Raw genomic sequence first — 20,525 nt, 5'->3', positions numbered from 1 at the left:
ATGGATTGAAGTGACTAAATTAGTATGTTTTGCTAACCACTAGTCTGTCTAGTAGGGAGAGTGTATTATGATGGATAACCACAAGTTATTTTCCCAATCGGCAACAATTCAACTTTGAAGAGATAAAGGTTTTTAAGATAACTTGGCGTACTTAACATTGGCAGTCTCCCCCTTTTCGAGTGCCATTCCCTTTCATCGCAGTCAGCAACAGTGAGAATTATTAACAAGTGCATGGAAAATATATAAACATAATAAATTACTAAAATCAGGCCAATATTTATTTACAACTAAAATCCAATTCAGTACAATCCAATTACACATTCAATACTTTTTTCGAGAACAAATGTAAAAGCTTTCACGGGAACAGGTGTAGTTTAGTGAGAAACCCATAAAACATAAGGGAATGGAGATAATAATAATAATAGTTGCATTTGTTACAGAGCCTCATCATGTCTTCGAGACGTCTCAAAGCGCTTCACAAGATATACTGTAAAGTGAATTGACTATTTTGTGGGCCAGCTGTTATTTACTGTATGTGGACTTTGTAATAATTAACTAATATGGATTTCACCCACAGAGTTTACAATATCCATCAACAAGTGCACAGTGGTCATCAACATGGTTCTTAGTATTGCTCAATTTCTTAAAGGCAAGAGGCGGGGGAGGGGGAGCATTTTCGGGTCTAAATACTATTCCTCTTGACGAAAGCAGGAAAACAAAAGTGCAAATAGAGCTCTTGCCAGTGAGTGAGTGAGTGAGTGAGTGAGTGAGGGAGGGAGTGAGTGAGGGAGGGGTCTTGGCTTTTAGCACATCTATAGGCTGCTCCTCTCTCCGTCAGGACAACTGCTGACGAACCTTGTGAGAGTGCAGTTGTGAAAGTCTCGGCTGATCTTCTGTCTATACTAATAATCTATCTATATCTTCTATACTAACAAAACGACAATGTTTGTCTGCGCTTCAAGAGGATCTCAATAACCAATTGACATTGAGACATGATTAATACTTCAGCGGAAAGGCTTGCTACTGGGAGTGACATGGGCATATTTGTTTTCGGGTTTCTCCTGAGTAATTTTCAGTTTTGTGTATTTTCCTGCAATTATACCTGGTGGCTGCTGAGTCAAAGTGGCGCTGTGGCGTCCTGTGTCACAGAGTACGCACAAAGCCAAGCGGCGAGAACAAATAAAGAACTCAGACGAAGCTAAGCCGCGGCAACAACATCAAAATTACATCTTTAAAGCGCCGAGTCCTCCCACTAAGGCCTCCCAGATCTTGATAAAGATGAAATATACATATATGCAGATTATCCAGCTCAGCCTGGGAGGTGATGTGGAGCCCCACAGCCCAGGGGGAACCAGTGCACGAGAGTCACCCACACTCAGCCAAGGCCACACGTGCTCTCTATCTCTAATACAATGCCTCTGCATCTTTCCCTGGTGGAGCCAAAGTTCCCTCCCCCTCACTAAAGCATGTTATCGGTGTGAGAGAAACTCGGCTCCTCCCATTTCACCAGATTGGTATTATTACAACTCAGGAGAGGGTTCCAGGGACACAACAAAAAACTAAACATTCTTTGCTGAAGGTACGATATTTGTATGAAAACAAGTCTTCTATATGTCCAGGACTTTTCTTCCCATTTCTAAAGACTCTGGGGAAATTAATGGACTGCATGAATTCGAAGAGACTTGATCAAATTTAAATTAAAACCTAATTAAGGTTGCCCTAGCATCAAACCTAGCGCTGTGTGAAGAACATACATGTCAGTGCATTGAGAAACACTAATTGTTCCCCTTGTTCAATTATTTCCCTTAACGTTCTTTGGTCTAGCAAAAGCACACATATCTGACTAGCATTTATCCCTCATCTACATTTACTGATAACTAATTTCAGCATGATTGGCAGAGGTTAGTGTTAGCTGTTATAAGCTAAACCATAAAGAACGTTGGTCAAGGTGTGAGGGTGGAGTTGGGTGTGAGCTGAATACATCAAACTTTTACCAATTGAAATTAACTATTATCAAGGACATGATTTATTACAACTTTGAACAAAGGTTCAAAACGAGTGCATGAATACGAGATTAGTGAATACAGATTCTTCAATAGAGGCTAATTCAAAGGACCAATTTATCCCTGCAGTTCTTCAAAACACGTAGCACAGACTCGTACTGCCTTCTTTGAAGAGGGGGTCAAGGCCGACTTTGAGGAACAATCAGAACAGAAGATGTTTCCGCAGTGTCGACAGTGATGCTGAAATCAATGAGATTATTATCATTATTATTATTAACTGGATTACACTGGCACGCCAGATCATCAAAACAACAACCTGCATTTACACAGTGTCCCTCACACAGCGGAGCATCCCCCAGAGTGCTTGACAGTGGCAGAGCACAATGCTGAGTCGGGGGTGACCACGGTCGAAGAGGAAGGTCTTTAGGGGCATGAATTTATTTTGCACGTTTTGACAAATTTGTTTTATAATCCTTGCATTTGATTTTGCATCTTTTCGTGTCTTCGAGTCTTCAAGACGTCTGAAGGAACTTCACAGAATACACTGTAAAGTGAATTCCCTATTATTATCTTCATCTTCATCAGGACTTTGTTAACAAAAGCCCAAAACATTGAATGGATACAATCCAGTTATTTCCTGTCTTGTAAAGATCAGAACACCACTTAGTCTGACCCTGGTCACAGTCTAATGGTTCTGCAATCATGCAGGACCTCAATCTCTCTTCATTTCCTTACTTTAAAAGTCTATGGAAAAGTCTGAAGGGAATTAATTCATGCTGTTAGACTCAGAGAAGTCAAGCGTGAGGCAGATTGGTTTATCGTTATAAAAAGGAACTTAATTTACTGGAAGTGGATTGCTATGTCCCCACCCCCTCAGCCTCTCTGCCTCCACCCTTTGGAACTCCACCCCACAATCCCTTCACGTCGCTCCCTCCCTCGCCTCCTTCAAGGCCGTCTCAAGACCCTTCTCTTCGACCACACCTTCGGTCACCTTCCTACCCGCACCCTCCTGCCCCCCTCCTGAACCAACCCCCATCTCAGGTCAAAATCCTCGACTGTCCACCCAACCTGAAAGACATTGTGTAAATGTAATTTGTTATGGTTTTGGATGAGTGGATTAAAATGAGTAAACGCATACCTTTCTTAACGTGACTGAGAATCCCTTGCCACAGCCCATGCAATTCACCACATCGTTGTCTTCAGTCCATTTCCGATTTATTGTTTGTGTCTGTTTAATCTGACAAAAGAGAAAGTTTTGCAAGTTTAATTTCTTCATGGAAACATTTTATTTTTTTAAAACAGTCAATGTTGTTAACCCAGAGACCCTGTTTATATTAACTCTCTCGTTAAGCAATTAAAAGAAACCAATGTGAGACTAGGACCATGGGTAGGAGTCTGAAGCACATTGTCAGTTACATCTGCATCAACCATGAATGTGGTAATAAAATAAATATATTTCAGCTGCTCAGTGTTATTCAGAATGAGAGATGATAAAAATGTTTGCAGGAAATGCGGATTTATCTCAAGACAAACCATTCCAAGGAGAAACAGAAGGGAACAGTGGTAATTTGTGCTTTCAGATCAGCTTCAGGGTAGGGGTAGGAGGGTGACCGAAGGTGTGGTCGAAGAGGGTTTGGAGACGTATCTTGAAGGAGGGAGCGAGGCGAAGGGACTGTGGGGTGGAGTTCTAGAGAGTGGAGTCAGATAGGCTGAAAACCTGACCTCAGATGATGGGGCGGGCGACGTGGAGCAGGCCGGAGCCCACCGAGTGGAAGGAGTGGACAGGTCTACATGAAGTTAGCAGGTCACAGAGGTAGGGAGGAGCAAGGCTGTGGAGGACTTCAAAGACTTCAGATAAAAATCCTTACACAAACACAGATGAATTTTCACTGCGGGTCTTACCTGCAGTGTCTGGTTTTCTCTCCCCAGTTCCTGCATAGCAGCTGTGGTATCATCTAACTTCCTTCTCATCTCCACCACTTTCCCCTGGAGTTTCTCAATTTCTCCTTCGCTCTTGAGACACCTTTAGATGGAATAATAAGAGGGGAAAAAAAACATGCACATAAAAGGTTATACAACTCACTAAGGCATACAAATGGAAAATCTTTCACACAGTGAAGCAACACTGGCTTCATAGAAAAGGGTGTGGCAAAATTCTGAATGTAATACTCAGAAATTGCAATAGACAACATGTCAGGTGTGGCCCATCATCAGAACTGGCCAGACCAGCATCAGTGAAAAGAGAAGAGATGACTTGATAAGGCGCTATATCAAATTATTATTATAAATTATTATTGTGGAGTCCTGTAGCTCAGTGGTTAGAGCACTCGCTTTGCAAGTGAGAGACCTGTGTTCAATTCCAGGCAGAGGGCCAAACCTTGGGCAAGTTTCCTTACTCCACACAGTCAGAGCCTAATAATAATCCCTCCAAAACCAAAAACAATAACAAATTGGTCACTTTCAATCTACGACTGTTTGTGGTACATTGCTGTGCGCAATTGGCTGTCGCGTTCGCCCACAAATACACAGTCAATTTACTTTACAGTGTGTTCTGTGAAGCGATTTGGGACGTCCTCCCGACGTGAAAAGCGCTATATCAAATGCAAGGATTATTATTATTATAAGGTTAAACTTTTTTTGTAAGATACTGAAATTCAACTATTGTAAATCATGTTCAATAAAGTTCAAGGTTTTACTTTCTTTCCCAATTAAATTGCAACTCCTGTAAAGATGCTCTTGTGAAGATCTCACACCTCTCAAGTCAGAAGGCTGTGGATACAAGCCCCACATCAGGACTTTGAGCTCATAACCAACTTCCAACTCACAGCATTCAACTCCCAGGTAACAGAATATTAGTTTGGAGTTAGTTTTTGTTCAGTAAAGTCATCATCCTGCTATCTAATAGTCAAATTCCATGACAAATAACAATCAAAGCAAAAACAAAATTGCTTTGATATAGTACCTTTCACATCGGGAGAACATCTCAAAGCACTGCACAAGATTTACTGCAAAGTGCAGTCAGTGATTGTGCATTTGTAGGCACAGCCAACCTGTGCACAGGAATGGTCCACAAACAGCCACATAGTCAACACAAAATGATATTTATAATATTAATAATAATCCTTGTATTTGATATAGCGCCTGATCACGTCTTCGAGACGTCTCAAAGCACTTCACAGGATATACTGTAAAGTGAACTGACTGTATATTTTGTGAGTGAGAGATTTTGTGACAGCCAATTGCACACAGCAGCGTCCCACAAACAACCACAGACTTGCCTTTCCAGGAGTGCTCTCCTCTCATCCTGATTGTTCTGTACTGTAGCTTCCAACACAGCTATTTCCCCACGCAAGTCGTCAGTCTGCTTTTCCAGCTCACTGACCCGCCGCTGGCTGCTCTGCCACTCTTTCTTTAGTGTGGCCATGTTTTCATTCTGCGCGGTTATCTGCATGTTCAGTTTGGCCTCGGATTCCTCGTGTTTCTTCCTTTGTGTATCTTTATCCTTCAGCTCACTTTGCTATAGTGGGAGGAGGGGGGAGAAAACAACAGTCTTTACATAATAATACTTGCATTTTATATAGTGTCTTATTGTATCTTCGAGATATCTCAAAGCGCTTCACTGAATATACTGTAAAGTGAATTGACTGTGTATTTTGTGAGAGAAACGTAGCAGCCAATTGCACACAGGAGGGTCCCACAAGTCGTGGATTGAGTGACCACGTGTTTTTTTAAAAAAGGGATTATTACCTTTGGAAAGCAATCCACTAATCGACTAACAATCGGGTTCCTACTTACTGCTGGTAAACAGAGGTGTGTGGAGTAAGGAAAGTTGCCTAAGGTTTTGCTCTGCCCGGGAATCGAACCCAAGTCCTTTCGCTTGCGAAACACATTCCTCAAACAAATTATAATGGAAATTATAGTGCAATGCAATTATAATGCAAATTATAGTGGAGTCCTGTAGCTCAGTAGTTAGAGCACTCGCTTTGCAAGTGAGAGACCGGAGTTCAATTCCAGGCAGAGGGCGAAACCTTGGGCAAGTTTCCTTACTCCACACAGAGCCTAATAATCCCTCAAAAAAACAATAATAAATTGGTCATTTTCAATCTACGACTGTTTGTGGGACATTGCTGTGCGCAATTGGCTGCCGCGTTCGCCCACAAATATACAGTCAATTCACTTTACAGTGTGTTCTGTGAAGCGCTTTGGGACGTCCTCCCGACGTGAAAAGCGCTATATCAAATGCAAGGATTATTATTATTATAATGAATGTGGGCTCCACCATGATCTGATTGGAGATTACTAACCCATTTGTTTTCTAATTCTGTACACTGTTTCTTCAGTTCTCCCTCTACTTTCTCCAATTTGTTCTTGTCGAGCTGGTGATCCTTCTTCTCCTGGTCCAGCATGGACTTGATGCCGTCACTTTTACCCTGAATTTCCAGTTTCTGCTGAATCAGCAACTGTTTAGCTTCTTTCAGATCCGATAACTCCTGTGATCAAACACCGACAAGCTCACAGTTTGCGTCTCAAACACGTTCATTAGCAAGTTAAATCAAAAGCTATTTTATTTGTGCAATACAGGATTGCACTCAAAAAATTCAATGGTGCACTATTGGTAACACTTCATGTTCAGAATAAAAACTGGGTCCTACTTACTGCGAGATAAACAGAGTATGTTGAGTAAGGAAACTTGCCAACATTTTGTCCTGCCCAGGAATCGAACCCAGGGCCTCTTGTTTGCGAGGCGAGTGCACTAAGCACTGAGCTACAGGACTCCACATCTGTATTGTCTCTGTGTTACTCTAGCTGAGATTTTGAAGTTTTGGTCTCAGACTAACCTTCTCAGACTCTTCTTTGCTGACTCTGAGATCCTCAGTAAGTTTAACAATTTGCTTTCTCAGTGATTCCTTCACCTCCTGCAGTTTACTGGCTCTCGCACTTGCTTTTGCCAACTCCTCTTCTTTCAAAGCCTGTAACAAAACAGTTACATTATAGTTTTCTTTTAACACAAACCAACTCTGAAAATCAAAGCAAATTCTTATCTTAAGTGATGCATTTCCTGTTATACCCTAAGGTCACTTCTGTTCTCCGTAGTTTCCTTAAACAGTTGCATACTGAAGCTAACCCGATCTGCCCACATGATTGAGCACAGAGAAGAGAGCAATCAACAAGAAAAATCACTTTGTACCTTCCACAAAGAATAACAACAATCCTTGCATTTGGTACAGCGCCTTAATACATCTTCGAGACGTCTCAAAGCGCTTCGCAGCATATACTGTAAAGTGAATTGACTGTGTATTTTGTGGGCGAAACGCGGCAGCCAATTGCGCACAGGAGCGTCCCACAAACAGCCGTGGGTTGAGTGACCGAATTATAAATGACCAAACAAGCCTCAACAATTTATAAATTGCTCCGATAAGTTTATCACTTTATTTCCCTCTCTGGGTTGTTTCTTTTTAAAAATCTTAACATCTCAGCTGTAAATACTCTCCGACTGCCTTCCGGACCGAGCGCTGCCTGTCCTCCTTTACCAAAGAGAGAATGAGCTCGTCTGGAAAGCGTCCACGGCAAATTGGGTTGTTCCTCGATCTGAAACCGGAAGAGAATACATCTTCCTCTTCACTGTTCTCACCCCCTCCCCCTCCCCTCCCCTCGAAGGACACCATTGCTGCTCCACCTTGTGGCCAATAGCAGTACCCACACCCGACAGAGCAGAGTGTTCACATAATAATAATAATAATAATCCTTGCATTTGATATAGCGCTTTTCACGTCTTCCCGACGTCTCAAAGCGCTTCACAGAACACACTGTAAAGTGAATTGACTGTATATTTGTGGGCGAACGCGGCAGCCAATTGCGCACAGCAATGTCCCACAAACAGTCGTAGATTGAAAATGACCAATTTATTATTGTGTTTGGTTTTGGAGGATTATTATTAGGCTCTGTGTGGAGTAAGGAAACTTGCCCAAGGTTTCGCCCTCTGCCTGGAATTGAACTCAGGTGTCTCGCTTGCAAGGCGAGTGCTCTAACCACTGAGCTACAGGACTTCAAATGACATCTGAATTTCTCAATAACATTAATAAATCCTGGCGTTTGACCTTGCGTCATCGGGACATTTCAAAGTGCATCACAGGATTGGTTGTAAAGTGTTTCGCCACAAAATACAGTCAAAGCACTTTACAGTATATCCGGTGAAGCGCTTTTGAGATCTTGACGATGTGGTAAGGCGCTATATCAAAAAAAAGCACACCTCGTCATTCCTCGTCTTCTCTCGCACTTGGAACACCCGCTCCCTCCTTCTCTCACAACGTTACCAATCCCCCACTCACTTTGGTGTCACACACTTGCAGTTCGCACTCATCTATGGCATTCAGCAGTGAGGTCAAAATGGCTGCAATTGCATCGGACGGCTGTGTATGATGGGCTCCGTCACTGTCAAGCGCTCTGGGACGCTACCCTGCTTGAGGGGCGCTATTTAAATACAAGGTGGTGTTGCTGATAGGAGATGTAGTGCTGAACTTGTACAGCAGATAGTAAGGAGGCATAGTTAAGATGTCTACCTTGAGTGGGGTGATGTACCCCAAGTAAGAGGAAGAAATTGGAAGGCAATTCTGCAAAGCATTACCTTTTCTTTCTGCGAATCCAATAATGTTTTTTCTGTGTCCTTAATCTCAGCTTCTTTGTTACAGATATTCTTTTCTAACGCAGCTTTGGCCTGCTTCAGTTCCTGGATTGTTTGACTCATGACATTTGCTTGATTCCTGCTGGTAATGAGGTCTTCCTGAGCCAAGGACAATTTCTCCTCTCTGGTCTGTATAGTAAAGATATTTTTATTATTTGTTACTTTCCAACAATTTACTGGAGCAAATTACTATTTGTCTTACCCGCAAAATATACAGTCAATTGACTTTACAGTATATTCTATGAAGCCCTTTGAGACATCTCAAAGACGCGGTAAGGCGCTATATCAAATGCAGGGATTATTATTATAGTCAGTGTGAAAGACAGACTCGTTCTACACATAATCCTTACTTACAGGTGAAAACTCACATCAGCATCTCAAAGAAATAATAATCCTTGCATTTGATATAGGGCTTTTCACGTCTTCTAGACGTCTCAAAGCGCTTCACAGAATATACTGTATTATTGTTTATTGTTTTTGGAGGTGTGTGTTTGATACAACACTTCAGAGGTTGATCAACTGCTTTTCCAAAAATCTGGAAGACTTTCTCTCTCTATCCCTCCGCATTGCCCTCTCCTTCCCCATCTTCAGGTCGTGACTAAAGAACTTCCTAGTCGACCATGCCTATGGTCCCCTCCGCCGGCTAGGTGTCATGCTCCGCCACTGTGAAGCGTTCTTATCCTCCATCAGTCTCAAAAATGAATAATACATTTGACAGTGATTTATATTAGGTTAATACATCTTACAATTCTCTCTATAAAGTGGGCAAGTGTTATAACGGTTGGCCTGATTTTTATTGACGATTAGATGTTGCTACAGGCATTACCTTCAGATCCTGCCTGGTTGAAGAGAGCTCCGATTCTTTTCCATAAATATCGGACTGAAGTTTGGCCAAATTGGCTTGAGTGGTTTCATATTCCTTTTGGATTTCGGAGAGCTTGGCTTGATTTGCACTCAGTTCCTCAGTCAGGTCTGCCACCTGCTGCTGCAGTTTGCTCAACGTCTCTGCCTGAACACAAAATGAGTTTATTATTAACAATAATACTGCATTTGATATAGTGCCTTATCACGTCATTGAGACGTCTCAAAGCACTTCACAGAATATACTTGAAGTGGATTGTTCAATTTTTTTGGAGGGATTACAGCCCCCGGAAAGCGATCTGCCAAACGTCTCTTAACCACATTTGCCTTCAGTCTCCCTTCCCTTTGCTCTCTCTACCATCACACATGCAAACAACTATAATCGATCAAATTAAATCTGGGCCCATCATGGCTTAATTGAGTTTATACATTGAAAACAAGCTTAGAGGCACATTCTGAACTGCAACTGTACCAAACAACCATAACTCTGCCTCTGTGAATAAGATACTGTGTGAATCCACACCTGGATTTCAAATAATCTTCTCACAAAGCTGAATTTTCCAATAGTCACAACAAATCCTGAGTGAAATATATTACACGACTGATATACACAAGTCACATTTTTATTACAAGTATTAAAATCCTAAAGATTAGTTTTTTTAAGTATTATTTGACACAAGTTATGTCGTAATCTTTCCCAAGACAAACTATTATAAGGTCACAGTAGCTGAAGGCAGCATTAGGTATTTAGCTACATTGCTGCAGCAGTCAAAACAATTAGTTTATTGATGTAATAAATGACCTTGACAATGCACCTTTTTGAGAATGATTTTAAACAAGGTAACCAGATGGCAGCTGACATGCTGACATGTGAATTGCTGTGTGACGTAGCATCCAACTGCTACACTTTCCCCTCTGCCTGTAATGTTAGTCCTTGCCTCTCTCTCTCACACTTGAACACTCGCTCCCTCCTTCCCTCTCGCCATGTCGCCAATCCCCAATTCACTTTGCTCTCAGACACTCTTCTTGCACACTTGCGGTTCTCACTCATCTATGGGATTCAGTAGTGAGGCAGGGTGCACTGTTATTGTACAATAGTTCTGCTGATAAAGGAGCGTATATTATAATGCAAGGCATTGCAAGCACATCATGTCCATGTCTTGCCCAAAGATCACAATGTAGACTCTTTAACCTTTCACTTGTTTTTCACAACCAACTACACTGTAATGTACCCAGGAATTCAGTTATATAAATAACTCCCCTTACTGGGGAAAATATTCAACAAAAACTGTTGTGTGATGTAAATATTAATGAATAAGTCTCTAAGTTGACTCTTAACACATTTCGTATTGTAATACTGGAAGAGGCAGTCTGAGCAAACAGATTAATACAGAACTCTGTGATTAGACTATTGGGAAGGCATTTGAGGAAACTGAGGGTAATAATAGGTGACTGACCTTATGTTGTGTCAGTGAGAGAGTTCTTGACAAAATGTCTGTTCACAACCCACCCCAGCATGATAAGAAGTAGCAAACGAGACAGAAATACATACAGAAATATCTCTCATTACAATATAATATAAAATAGAAACTCAAGCCAACGTATTTCCTCCTCTGGAATCTGCATCACTAGTGTAAGTCCCACCAATTGTGCAAACGTATAACGTTTAAAAGCACAGGATTACATTTATTAAGGTCCTAAAATTTGTTTTACGTTCGATACATCCTATTATGAGAAAAACTTACATATAATTTTATTACACACAGATGTAAGAATGTCGGCATAAATAAAACTTTTGTCACATGGATTAAATCATGCATTAGGTGATGTATTATATATAATTTATTACATATTTATTTATTACATTAATACATAATGATGGTAGTTTTAAGTGGCCTCATAGTACACTGGAACTGGGGAATTCACAACCATCAGCCTAGCTCAGTGGTAACGCTCGCTCTCACCGGTGAGTGAGAAGTTTGTGGGATCAAGCCCCACATCGGGACTTCAAATCAGTCTAAATTGACACTTGAATGCAACGCGGGGGGATGGGGGTTGCATTGTCGAAGGTGCCATCCTTCAGATGGGATGTTAAATCAAGGTCCTTTGTGCCAGTTCAGGTGGATGTTAAAGATCCCATGGCACTGTTCAAAAATGGTGCGAGTTTCGGTCGGTGTCCTAAACATCAATCCCTAAATAAAATTGGTCATTGGCTATTTGTGGGACACTGTTGTGTGCAACTAGCTGCTGCATTTCACCCACAAAATGCACAAATCAATCCTGATTACAGTATATCTTGCTTTGGATATAGGGCTTTGAGACATCTCAATGACATGATAAGGCAGTATATCAAATGCAAGGAATATGAACTGTTCAAATAAAGACTCATTTGTTATGAAAACATTGAAATAGCAAACATTTACCTATGAAAGTAAAAGTCAAAGTACACTAGTGCTTCTAGCAATAATGCTAATTCAATACTGGAAAATGAAGACACCATATAGAGTTTAACTCCACACGTGTCATCTCCAGGATTAAATCTGTATGAAACAGATTTGCAGGTATCAACCAATTCAACATCGGTTTCTGTTCTGGAGGGAAAAAAGGCTAAATAAGGCGTAAAACTACTGGTCTTCATTTCAGTTATATGTTGTGATGGATGTTAAGATGTTTTGATTTTGCGTATTACCCTCAAGTTTAGACATGGTTTTGCCCACAAAATATACAGTCAATTCACTTTACAGTATATTCCATGAAGCACTTTGAGACATCTCAAAGACATGATGAAAGAGAAAAAAAAGTAATGTGCTTTAGAGAAATTAATGTCAAACATAATAACTGATTTTATGGAAAAATCTCGTCCATTCATACCTTTTGAGAATGTTCATTTGTTAACTCTTCCAATTGGGCTTGGTATTGCTTCCTTGCCTGATCAGAAGACTCAAGCAATTCCTTCAGCTTTGTTTGAAGATGCTCTTCTACCTTTTCTTTTGCTTTCAAACTGCTTTGCAGCTCGGAGCTTTGCGCTGACAGTGCCTCAATGTTAACTCTCAGCTGCCTTTCAGTCTGCAACAAACAAACCAACCAACATTTCTTTGTTTACAATGTACAAAACTGCTGGTTTCTTCTTTTCCAACAATATTCTTTCAGAATTCTTAGATGCAAATCATTTTTTAATATAATCTTTGCCTTGGGTATAGCACCTTACCACATCATTGCGGCATCTCAAAGCACTTCACAGAATATACTGTAAAGTGTAGTGACTGTATTTTGTGGGTGTTTTTTTTTGAGGGTTTATTACCTCCAGAAAGTGATCAGTCAATCGACTAACAAGGGTTCCTACTTACTAATAATAATCCTTGCATTTGATATAGTGCTTTTCACATCTTCTAGACGTCTTAAAGTACTTCACAGAATAGATTGTAAAGTGAATTGATGGTATATTTGTGGGCGAAATGTACTACTAGGTAAACCGAGGCGTGTGGAGGAAGGAAACTATTGGTAGGTGAATGATGCAGCTAATTTGCACTCAGCAATGCCCACAAACAGCCATGAAGTAAATGAACAATTTAAAAAATATTTATTGTTGGCAGACACCAGGAGAGAGAAACTTCCTCCTCTTTTTCCAATAGTGCCATGGGAACTTTAACATCCACCTGAACAGGCAGACAGGACCTCAGATTAACTGCTTATTCGAAAGACTACACCTCCAACAATGCAGCAGATATCCAGGACTGCATTTAGAGTGTTAGCCAAGACTGTGAGCTCAATGTCCCATGTGGAGCTTGAACTTTTCTATCTCAAAAGGCAAGAGTTCTAGCAACTGATCCAGTATATGTGGCAGAAGGTGCAGACAAAGAGACATTTTATATGGGTTTTGAAAGCAAAGAGCCATCCTCACTCACTTGAAGTTAAATTCCCAGACGTCAACTTATTGGGTGAAACTAAGAGCAAGTTATATTCTGAGGACACCAATTCACTCATAAAATGCACAATTCTTTTTATAAACTCCTGTCCTTACCTCCTCTCTCTTCTGTACTGAACTCTTAAGCTCGTTGACTTCGTTTGTTGCATTCTCAACTTTTTTCTCCAAATCTTGTTTAACTTCTTGATGAAATTTGTCCTGAATAAAAAAAATATTTCTAAAGAAGACAGTCCAAGGACATTACAGTTCATAGTTTGCCTTTACAATCAGCTTTGAGATACCAGGAGCACCTTCCCATAAAGTTGTTAATTGATAGAATCAGAATATTATTCAGAGTTCAAACCAATAAACTTTATCTCACCAGCAAATTAGTTACATATTAGTACAAAAAGTATTTTTAAAAAGTTCAATGCTTGGCAACCACAGTTTTGCTTAAATTTTTCAAAATATAAAAAATTACCCTTAAATATAATAATCCTTGCATTTGATATACCGCCTTATCATGTCTTTGAGACGTCTCAAAGCACTTCATAGAATTTACTATTTAAGTGAATTGACTGTATATTTTGTGGGCAAACTCGGCAGCCATTTGCACACAGCAGCGTCCCACAGACAGTCGTGGGTTGAGTGACCAAAATATACTTTTTTAAAAAAAAGGGATTATTACCCCAGAAAGCAATCCACCAATCGACTAACAACTGGGTTCCTACTTACTGCTGGGTAAACAGAGGAACAAGGAAACTTGCCTAAGGTTTCACCCTACCCGGGAATCAAACCCAGGTGCTCTCGCTTGCGAGGCGAGTGCTCTAACCAATACGCTTTAGGACTCGTAAATTATTGCAAAAGATGCACTTTTTACACCAGAGGTGAAACTTTACAGCAGTTAAACCAGACTCTTCATTCCCTACTCGGTTAACGTTTTGATCCCTCGCCTTGCAGAAAACTTATGATGGTAACATAAACCAACCTTTTCACCCAGAGTAGCTTCCCACAGTTGGTGATCTTTTACCAGCTGAGTTTGTGCTTCCTTGAGGGATGCGGTGACATTGGCTAAGTGGCCATTAGTGTCCTCGAACTCTTTGATAAAGTCTCTCTTTCTAATTTCAATGCCTGAAGTTCCACCGATGAAGCCTGCAGTCTCTTGACTTCTTCCTTGTGTGTCTCAAGATCTTGTTTAAAGGCAGTAGTTTCTCTCTCATGGTCCGTAACCTGCTTTCTCATTTCATCCAGGACTTCAGACTTCTTCTGCAGGTCCAGTTTTGTACTGCACACGCTGGAAGAAGTTTCAAAATATTAAATAACTTTTTCAATAAAATAAATAAAATCTGTATTGGCATTTCACCAATAAGAGTATACAAACACATGTCAGTTTTATTACACATGACACTTCAGATGTGGGCAAGGGGAAAAAAAGCAGCAAATAACAATAATCGGCATTGCATTTCATATAATGCTTTATCACATCAGAAGGACGTCTCAAAGCACTTCACAGGATTTATTGTGAAATGGAGTGACTGTGTATTTGTAGGCAAACGCGGCAGCCAGTTGCGCACAGCCATGGAGTGAGTGACCAAGTTTATTTGGGGGAATTGTCGAAATGGCAAGCAAATAGCAAACTTTGCATACAAATCAATTAAACTAATTTATGCAGCAATTTCACTGCTTACCTTTCCTTTTCAGCATCGAGCTGTTTGTGCAGTTCATTAGTTTGGATCTCCAGATCGCTGTGCTGCTTTCTCAGCTGCTGAAAGTCTTTTACAGCCAATTCCTTGCTTCCCTTCATCTCCGTAACATCAGATTCCAGTTTCTAACAAAATAAGTTTATTATTATTGCATAGCATCTTCTTTTTAACTTAATAGGCTTGGTAAAAATGTTTTTGCTGAAGTACATATCAAAGTGCTAATTAAAACCATGGTAATAATAATCCTTGAATTTAATATAGCGCTTTTCTCGTCTTCTCGACGTCTCAAAGTGCTTCACAGAATAGACTGTAAAGTGAATTGACTGCATATTTGTGGGCGAAATGCGGCAGCCAATTGCGCACAGCAATGTCCCACAAACAGCCGTGAATTGAACTGACCAATTTATTGTTGTTTTTTTTAATGAGGGATTATTATCAGTTCAGTATTATTATTATTATGCTGGTTCAGGTTTCTGCTGCAATATTATTGATGGGCATAAGCTCCACAGAATAATGTGGCAGGATTAGTCACCAGACTGCATTTTCTGGCCCTGAACAACTAGTCAAGAGTTAAATGGAACAGGGCCAAAGAATAGCACAGAAAATGCTGTTTCAATATTCTGTGACAACCCTGTTTCATTTACACACACACACGCACACACGTCTTGGAAAATAGATATAACTGAAGTGAAACATTTCCATTATTTCAGAGCAATTATTTTCCCAGAAACAAGCATCCTTGTGCACTCAACCAACCTTAATCTGGGTTTCAAACTGTTCTATCTTCTGTTCAGAAATCAGTTGTTTCTCTTTATATTCCTTCAGATTAGTTTCGAGTTGGATACAACACTCTGCTTTCTCGTTCAGCTTTGAAGCAGCCTCGTCAAGCTGAGCCTGTGTTTTGTTGAGTTCCTGAGGAAAGACAATGAGGACTTTAGTATCATTCAACAACGTCAATTACACTACATATTCATTTCCATTTAATTTGTCTATACAAGAGAAACAGAATTATTATTATGATGATGATGACCCATATTAGAATGAAAACTGTTTGACCTTGTTCACACCAACCATTGGCCCTGTTAATCTATCGTACCTGTTCTTTATCCTGTAGTGCGTGTTTGGCAGTTTCCAAATGATTTTCCAGGTCTGCTCTTTGAGCACTTTTGGCTGCTTCTGCGGACAAATGCAGCTCAGTTTTGGCTTTAACCTGAAATATTAATAAGCAGAACACAAGGGTATAATCAATGGGAATCAGTAAATCCAACACCTGCAAGTATTTATGACATCTTCCGTGTTACCAGTCAACGAGATCTGCATTGAACATAAATGACAACATTCATTTAAAATTTTGACATTTTTATAAAAGCAGTTTACAAGATAGATATAATAATACTTGCATTTGATATTGCACCCATCACATCTTCTAGACGTCTCAAAGGGCTTCACAGAATATACTTTTATGTGTAAAGGCTGTATATTTGTGGGCGAAACATGGCAGCCAATCGCGCACAACAATGTCCCACAGTTGTGGATTGAGTGACCAAATTATTATTATTTGAAGGGATTATTAACCCAGAAAAGCAATCCACCAATCAACTAACAACCGGATTCCTTCTTTGGTCACTCAACCCACAACTGTTTGTGTGACACTGCTGTGCGCAATTGGCTGCCACGTTTTGCCCACAAAATATAATCAATTCGCTTTACAGTATATACTGTGAAGCGTTTTGAAACGTCTCAACGACATGGTAAGGTGTTATATCAAATGCAAGGATTATTATTATTTTCCCCAAAGCAGCAAGAGTGATGGACAAAATACAAAACCAAACACTGGACTGAGATAAATGGAACAAATGACATCTCTACAAAGGGTTGCTGATGTACCTGGGTATCAAGTTGCACCATTTTCTCCTTGGTTTCGCTCAGCTGAATATTGAGATCGCTGATGCTGGACTCGAGGGAGCGGCAGTTATCTTGCGAGGCTCGCAGCAGGGCTTTCTGCTCCTGCACCTGTTTGTGTAGGTTCTCCTGCGCTTGGTTATGGCTTTCATTCTGATTCTTCAGCTTCTCAGTCAACTGGGCAACCTAGCAGTCACAGCCGAAGGATTACAACCTACACTATAACGCTATACAGTCAACAACTTGCAGTTACACAGCACCCCTCATGCAGGGCAGCGTCCCAGAGCGCTTGACAGTGGCGGAGCACAAGGCTGAGCCGGGGGGGTGGGAGAGGAGAGGTGACTGCGGGCATGGTCGAAGAGGACGGTCTTAGGCGCGATCTGAAGATGGGAAGGAGGGGGCAAGGTGGTGGGACAGAGGAAGAGTGTTCCAGTTTCAGGGCCTTAATAATAATAGACGGGGATGTCTTGCAGAGAAAGTGGAGGGCACGGCAGTCGGGGTGACCACTCTGTGACAACCATCGCCAAGTCCCACGGTGAGCCTGGCGGAGGATGCCCAGGCTGGGGCAGAGGGAGGGTCCAGGATGGAGAGAAGGCGAGGAGGGCGGTGAGAGAGAAGGACTAAGTGGGAGTAGCTTTACTTGATCGTGCAGCCCATGGTTTTTTTCCTGTAGCTGAGAAAGCACTGCGGTCTCGCCCTCGCCAGCCTGGATTTTAGCAAAGAGCTCCTCTCTCTCCGTCTCGAGGTGGACTATACTGTCTTTACTCTTCTGGAGGAGGGCCTCAAGGTTCTGGATCTTCTGGTCCTTGTCTCCAATCTGCCGCAGCACTTGCTCCAAGTCGTTCTGAAACAATGATTGTGACACGGTGTGAGCGTACAACAAAAAAATACAGCATCACCTCAAAAAAGGAAAATACAAGCACCTTCTGTGAAACTCCTTTCACCACAGACTGTGATCAGAGGTATTTTCCTCCAATTAGAGAGCCAGAATATCCCATCCCAAAAATAAATTGTGGACAATCGATAATAAGAATCCTTGCATTTGATATAGTGCGTTATCACACCCTTGAGACATCTCACAGAATATACTGTAAAGTGTTGTGTATTTTGTGGGAGAAATCAATGACAGACAGAGGACAATAGAAGAACACCGAGGTCAACCACCTTACTGATATGGAAAACTTCCAGCATTGATTGAAAACCTGATGTAGTTCAAGGCTGTAATTAACATAAAAAGGCAAAAGGGACTTTCACTACTATTCACAAACTTTGCACTCACAATTAATGACGCCTAACACCATCGATTAGAATCTACCTGCTAATCATTACCCACTTGCTATGTAATATATTGTACAAAGTGTTGATATGGAATTACTGAAACATTTCTCCTCTGGAAATTTTGTATTGAAATCACTCATGTTATAAAAGGCTTCCGATATATACAAGATTAGTTTTTCTGAAACTTAACAAATCCTTTCATACAGCATCTTTCACATTAATAATACTTGCATTTGATTATAGCACCTTATCATGTCTTCAAGGCGCTTCACAGAATATACTGTAAAGTGAATTGACTGTGTATTTTGTGGGTGAAACACGGCAGCCAATTGCACACAGCAGCGTCCCACAAACAGTCATGGGTTGAGTGGCTAAATTATTATTTTGAAGGAATTTTTACCCCTGCAAAGCCCTAACCCCTAGGTGAACAGAGGCGTGTGGAGTAAGGAAACTTGCTAAGGTTTCGCCCTACCCAGGAATCAAACCCAGGTCCTCTTGATTTGCAAGCGTTCTAACCACTGCACTGCAGGACTCTACAAAAGCTCACTAAAATAGCAATCAAATTGAAGCCCTGCAGCTGCCAGCAGTAAACCCCTGGCCCCGTGCCACTCAGACGTGCTTTCTTTCCTATTTAGAGCAGCACAACAAAAGGTTTTCATTGAGCAGGTGTCTGGAAGACATATTTATATATATTTATAAAAAATTCCACTGCTAACATGCTAACTACAGCATGCTAAAAGCCAGCAATAGATTGCAGTTGCCAATTACTCTGCAATGCACTAATCTGCACCAGAAGATGAATGGCATATTCTGTTGAGATTTTTTTTCCTCCAATGTTTCATCTTTTCCCCCTTGCTCTTATGTCCTTACATGCCACAGACCAACTCACTATTTTCAATTATTTGGGTGTTTTATGGGGTTTCCTGAATGCTGTGTACTCACAGCATGGGGGAAAAAAACACTAGTTGGTTCACCTGTGCCTCCCGCAGCTGAGATGTAGATGTCTGCTGAGTAGTCTGCAGCTCCTGATGTTGCTGCTTTTGTTTCTCCAACTGATGCTGGACTTCAGTTGCAGCAGCTACATTTTCCTTTATCTGAAATAACCATATATACATGATATAATAATCCGTGTATTTGATATAGTGCTTCATCCCGTCTTCGAGACGTCTCAAACCGCTTCATAGAATATGCTGTATAGTGAATTGACTATATTTTGTGGGTGAAAAGCAACAGCCAATTAATAATAATAATAATAATCCTTGCATTTGATATAGTGCTTTTCACATCTTCTAGATGTCCCAAAGCGCTTCACAGAATATACTGTAAAGTGAATTGACTGTATATTTGTGGGCGAACGCGGCAGCCAATTGCGCACAGCAATGTCCCACAAACAGTCATGGACTGAAAATGACCAATTTATTATTGTTTTTTTTTTGGAGGGATTATTATTAGGCTCTGTGTGGAGTAAGGAAACTTGCCCAAGGTTTCGCCCTCTGCCTGGAATTGAACTCAGATCTCTCGCTTGCAAAGCGAGTGCTCTAACCACTGAGCTACAGGACTCCACAATTACGCACAGCAGCGTCCCACAAACAGTCGTGATTGAATGACCAAATTATAATTTACTTAATTATTTTGAAGGGATTATTAACCCCGGAAAAGCAATCGATCCCCAATCGAACAACAGCCAGGTTCCTATTTATTACAAGGTACGGAAGTGACCAGAAAGTTGTTTGGTGCACAGGAACTTTGTGTGGGTTACAGTTTGACAACAATAGTTTTATTCCTACTGTGCTCAATTTTGGCTAAAGGCAAATCAAGGATAGAGTATAACGGGATTGAACAAGTCACAAGGCTTTTGCTAAATGATTACCTGCTCCTCTGTGCGTGACAGTTTGAGTTGTAGGTCAGCTACCAGTTGCTCCTTGTCCTTCAGCTTCTCTCCAGAGAGCTGCCTCTGCTCTTTCAATCTGCCCTGAACCTCTCCGAGCTGCCTCTCGGTCTCCAGGAGCTTAGCGTGCAGCTGCGAATCAAGCAACATAATCAGCTGGGTTTTTCCTGAATGTGCAATTAGGTCAGTGAGCAGTTACTCAAACAAATTATTGTTGACCCCGTTTACCGTGTCACACAATAACTTTCTGAAGAAATAACCTTTTAACATTATTTGTCTGATGTTATATTGCTTACAGGGCAAA

At 41.0% G+C, this 20,525-nt stretch overlaps 1 protein-coding gene across 1 annotated transcript in view; it reads right to left on the bottom strand.

Annotated features, from left to right (window-relative positions):
• Positions 1-256: 256 nt before the first annotated feature.
• Positions 257-20,525, bottom strand: part of eea1 (early endosome antigen 1) — a 39,519-nt gene continuing 19,250 nt past the window's right edge. Inside the window, 19 exon segments of the mRNA XM_042334857.1 lie at positions 257-2,243; positions 3,142-3,240; positions 3,906-4,026; positions 5,282-5,520; positions 6,308-6,493; positions 6,842-6,973; positions 8,629-8,814; positions 9,512-9,694; positions 12,418-12,612; positions 13,568-13,669; positions 14,439-14,554; positions 14,557-14,744; positions 15,139-15,278; positions 15,910-16,065; positions 16,250-16,363; positions 17,041-17,241; positions 17,696-17,899; positions 19,308-19,427; positions 20,204-20,353. Of these exon segments, the coding sequence (XP_042190791.1) occupies positions 2,121-2,243; positions 3,142-3,240; positions 3,906-4,026; positions 5,282-5,520; positions 6,308-6,493; positions 6,842-6,973; positions 8,629-8,814; positions 9,512-9,694; positions 12,418-12,612; positions 13,568-13,669; positions 14,439-14,554; positions 14,557-14,744; positions 15,139-15,278; positions 15,910-16,065; positions 16,250-16,363; positions 17,041-17,241; positions 17,696-17,899; positions 19,308-19,427; positions 20,204-20,353 (2,955 nt within the window). The 3' untranslated portion in view covers positions 257-2,120.

Source organism: Callorhinchus milii, unplaced genomic scaffold (genome assembly GCF_018977255.1).
Source record: "Callorhinchus milii isolate IMCB2004 unplaced genomic scaffold, IMCB_Cmil_1.0 Scaffold5, whole genome shotgun sequence".
In the NCBI taxonomy this organism is placed as follows: domain Eukaryota; kingdom Metazoa; phylum Chordata; class Chondrichthyes; order Chimaeriformes; family Callorhinchidae; genus Callorhinchus; species Callorhinchus milii.
This window is presented reverse-complemented; position numbering and strand designations above follow the sequence as displayed.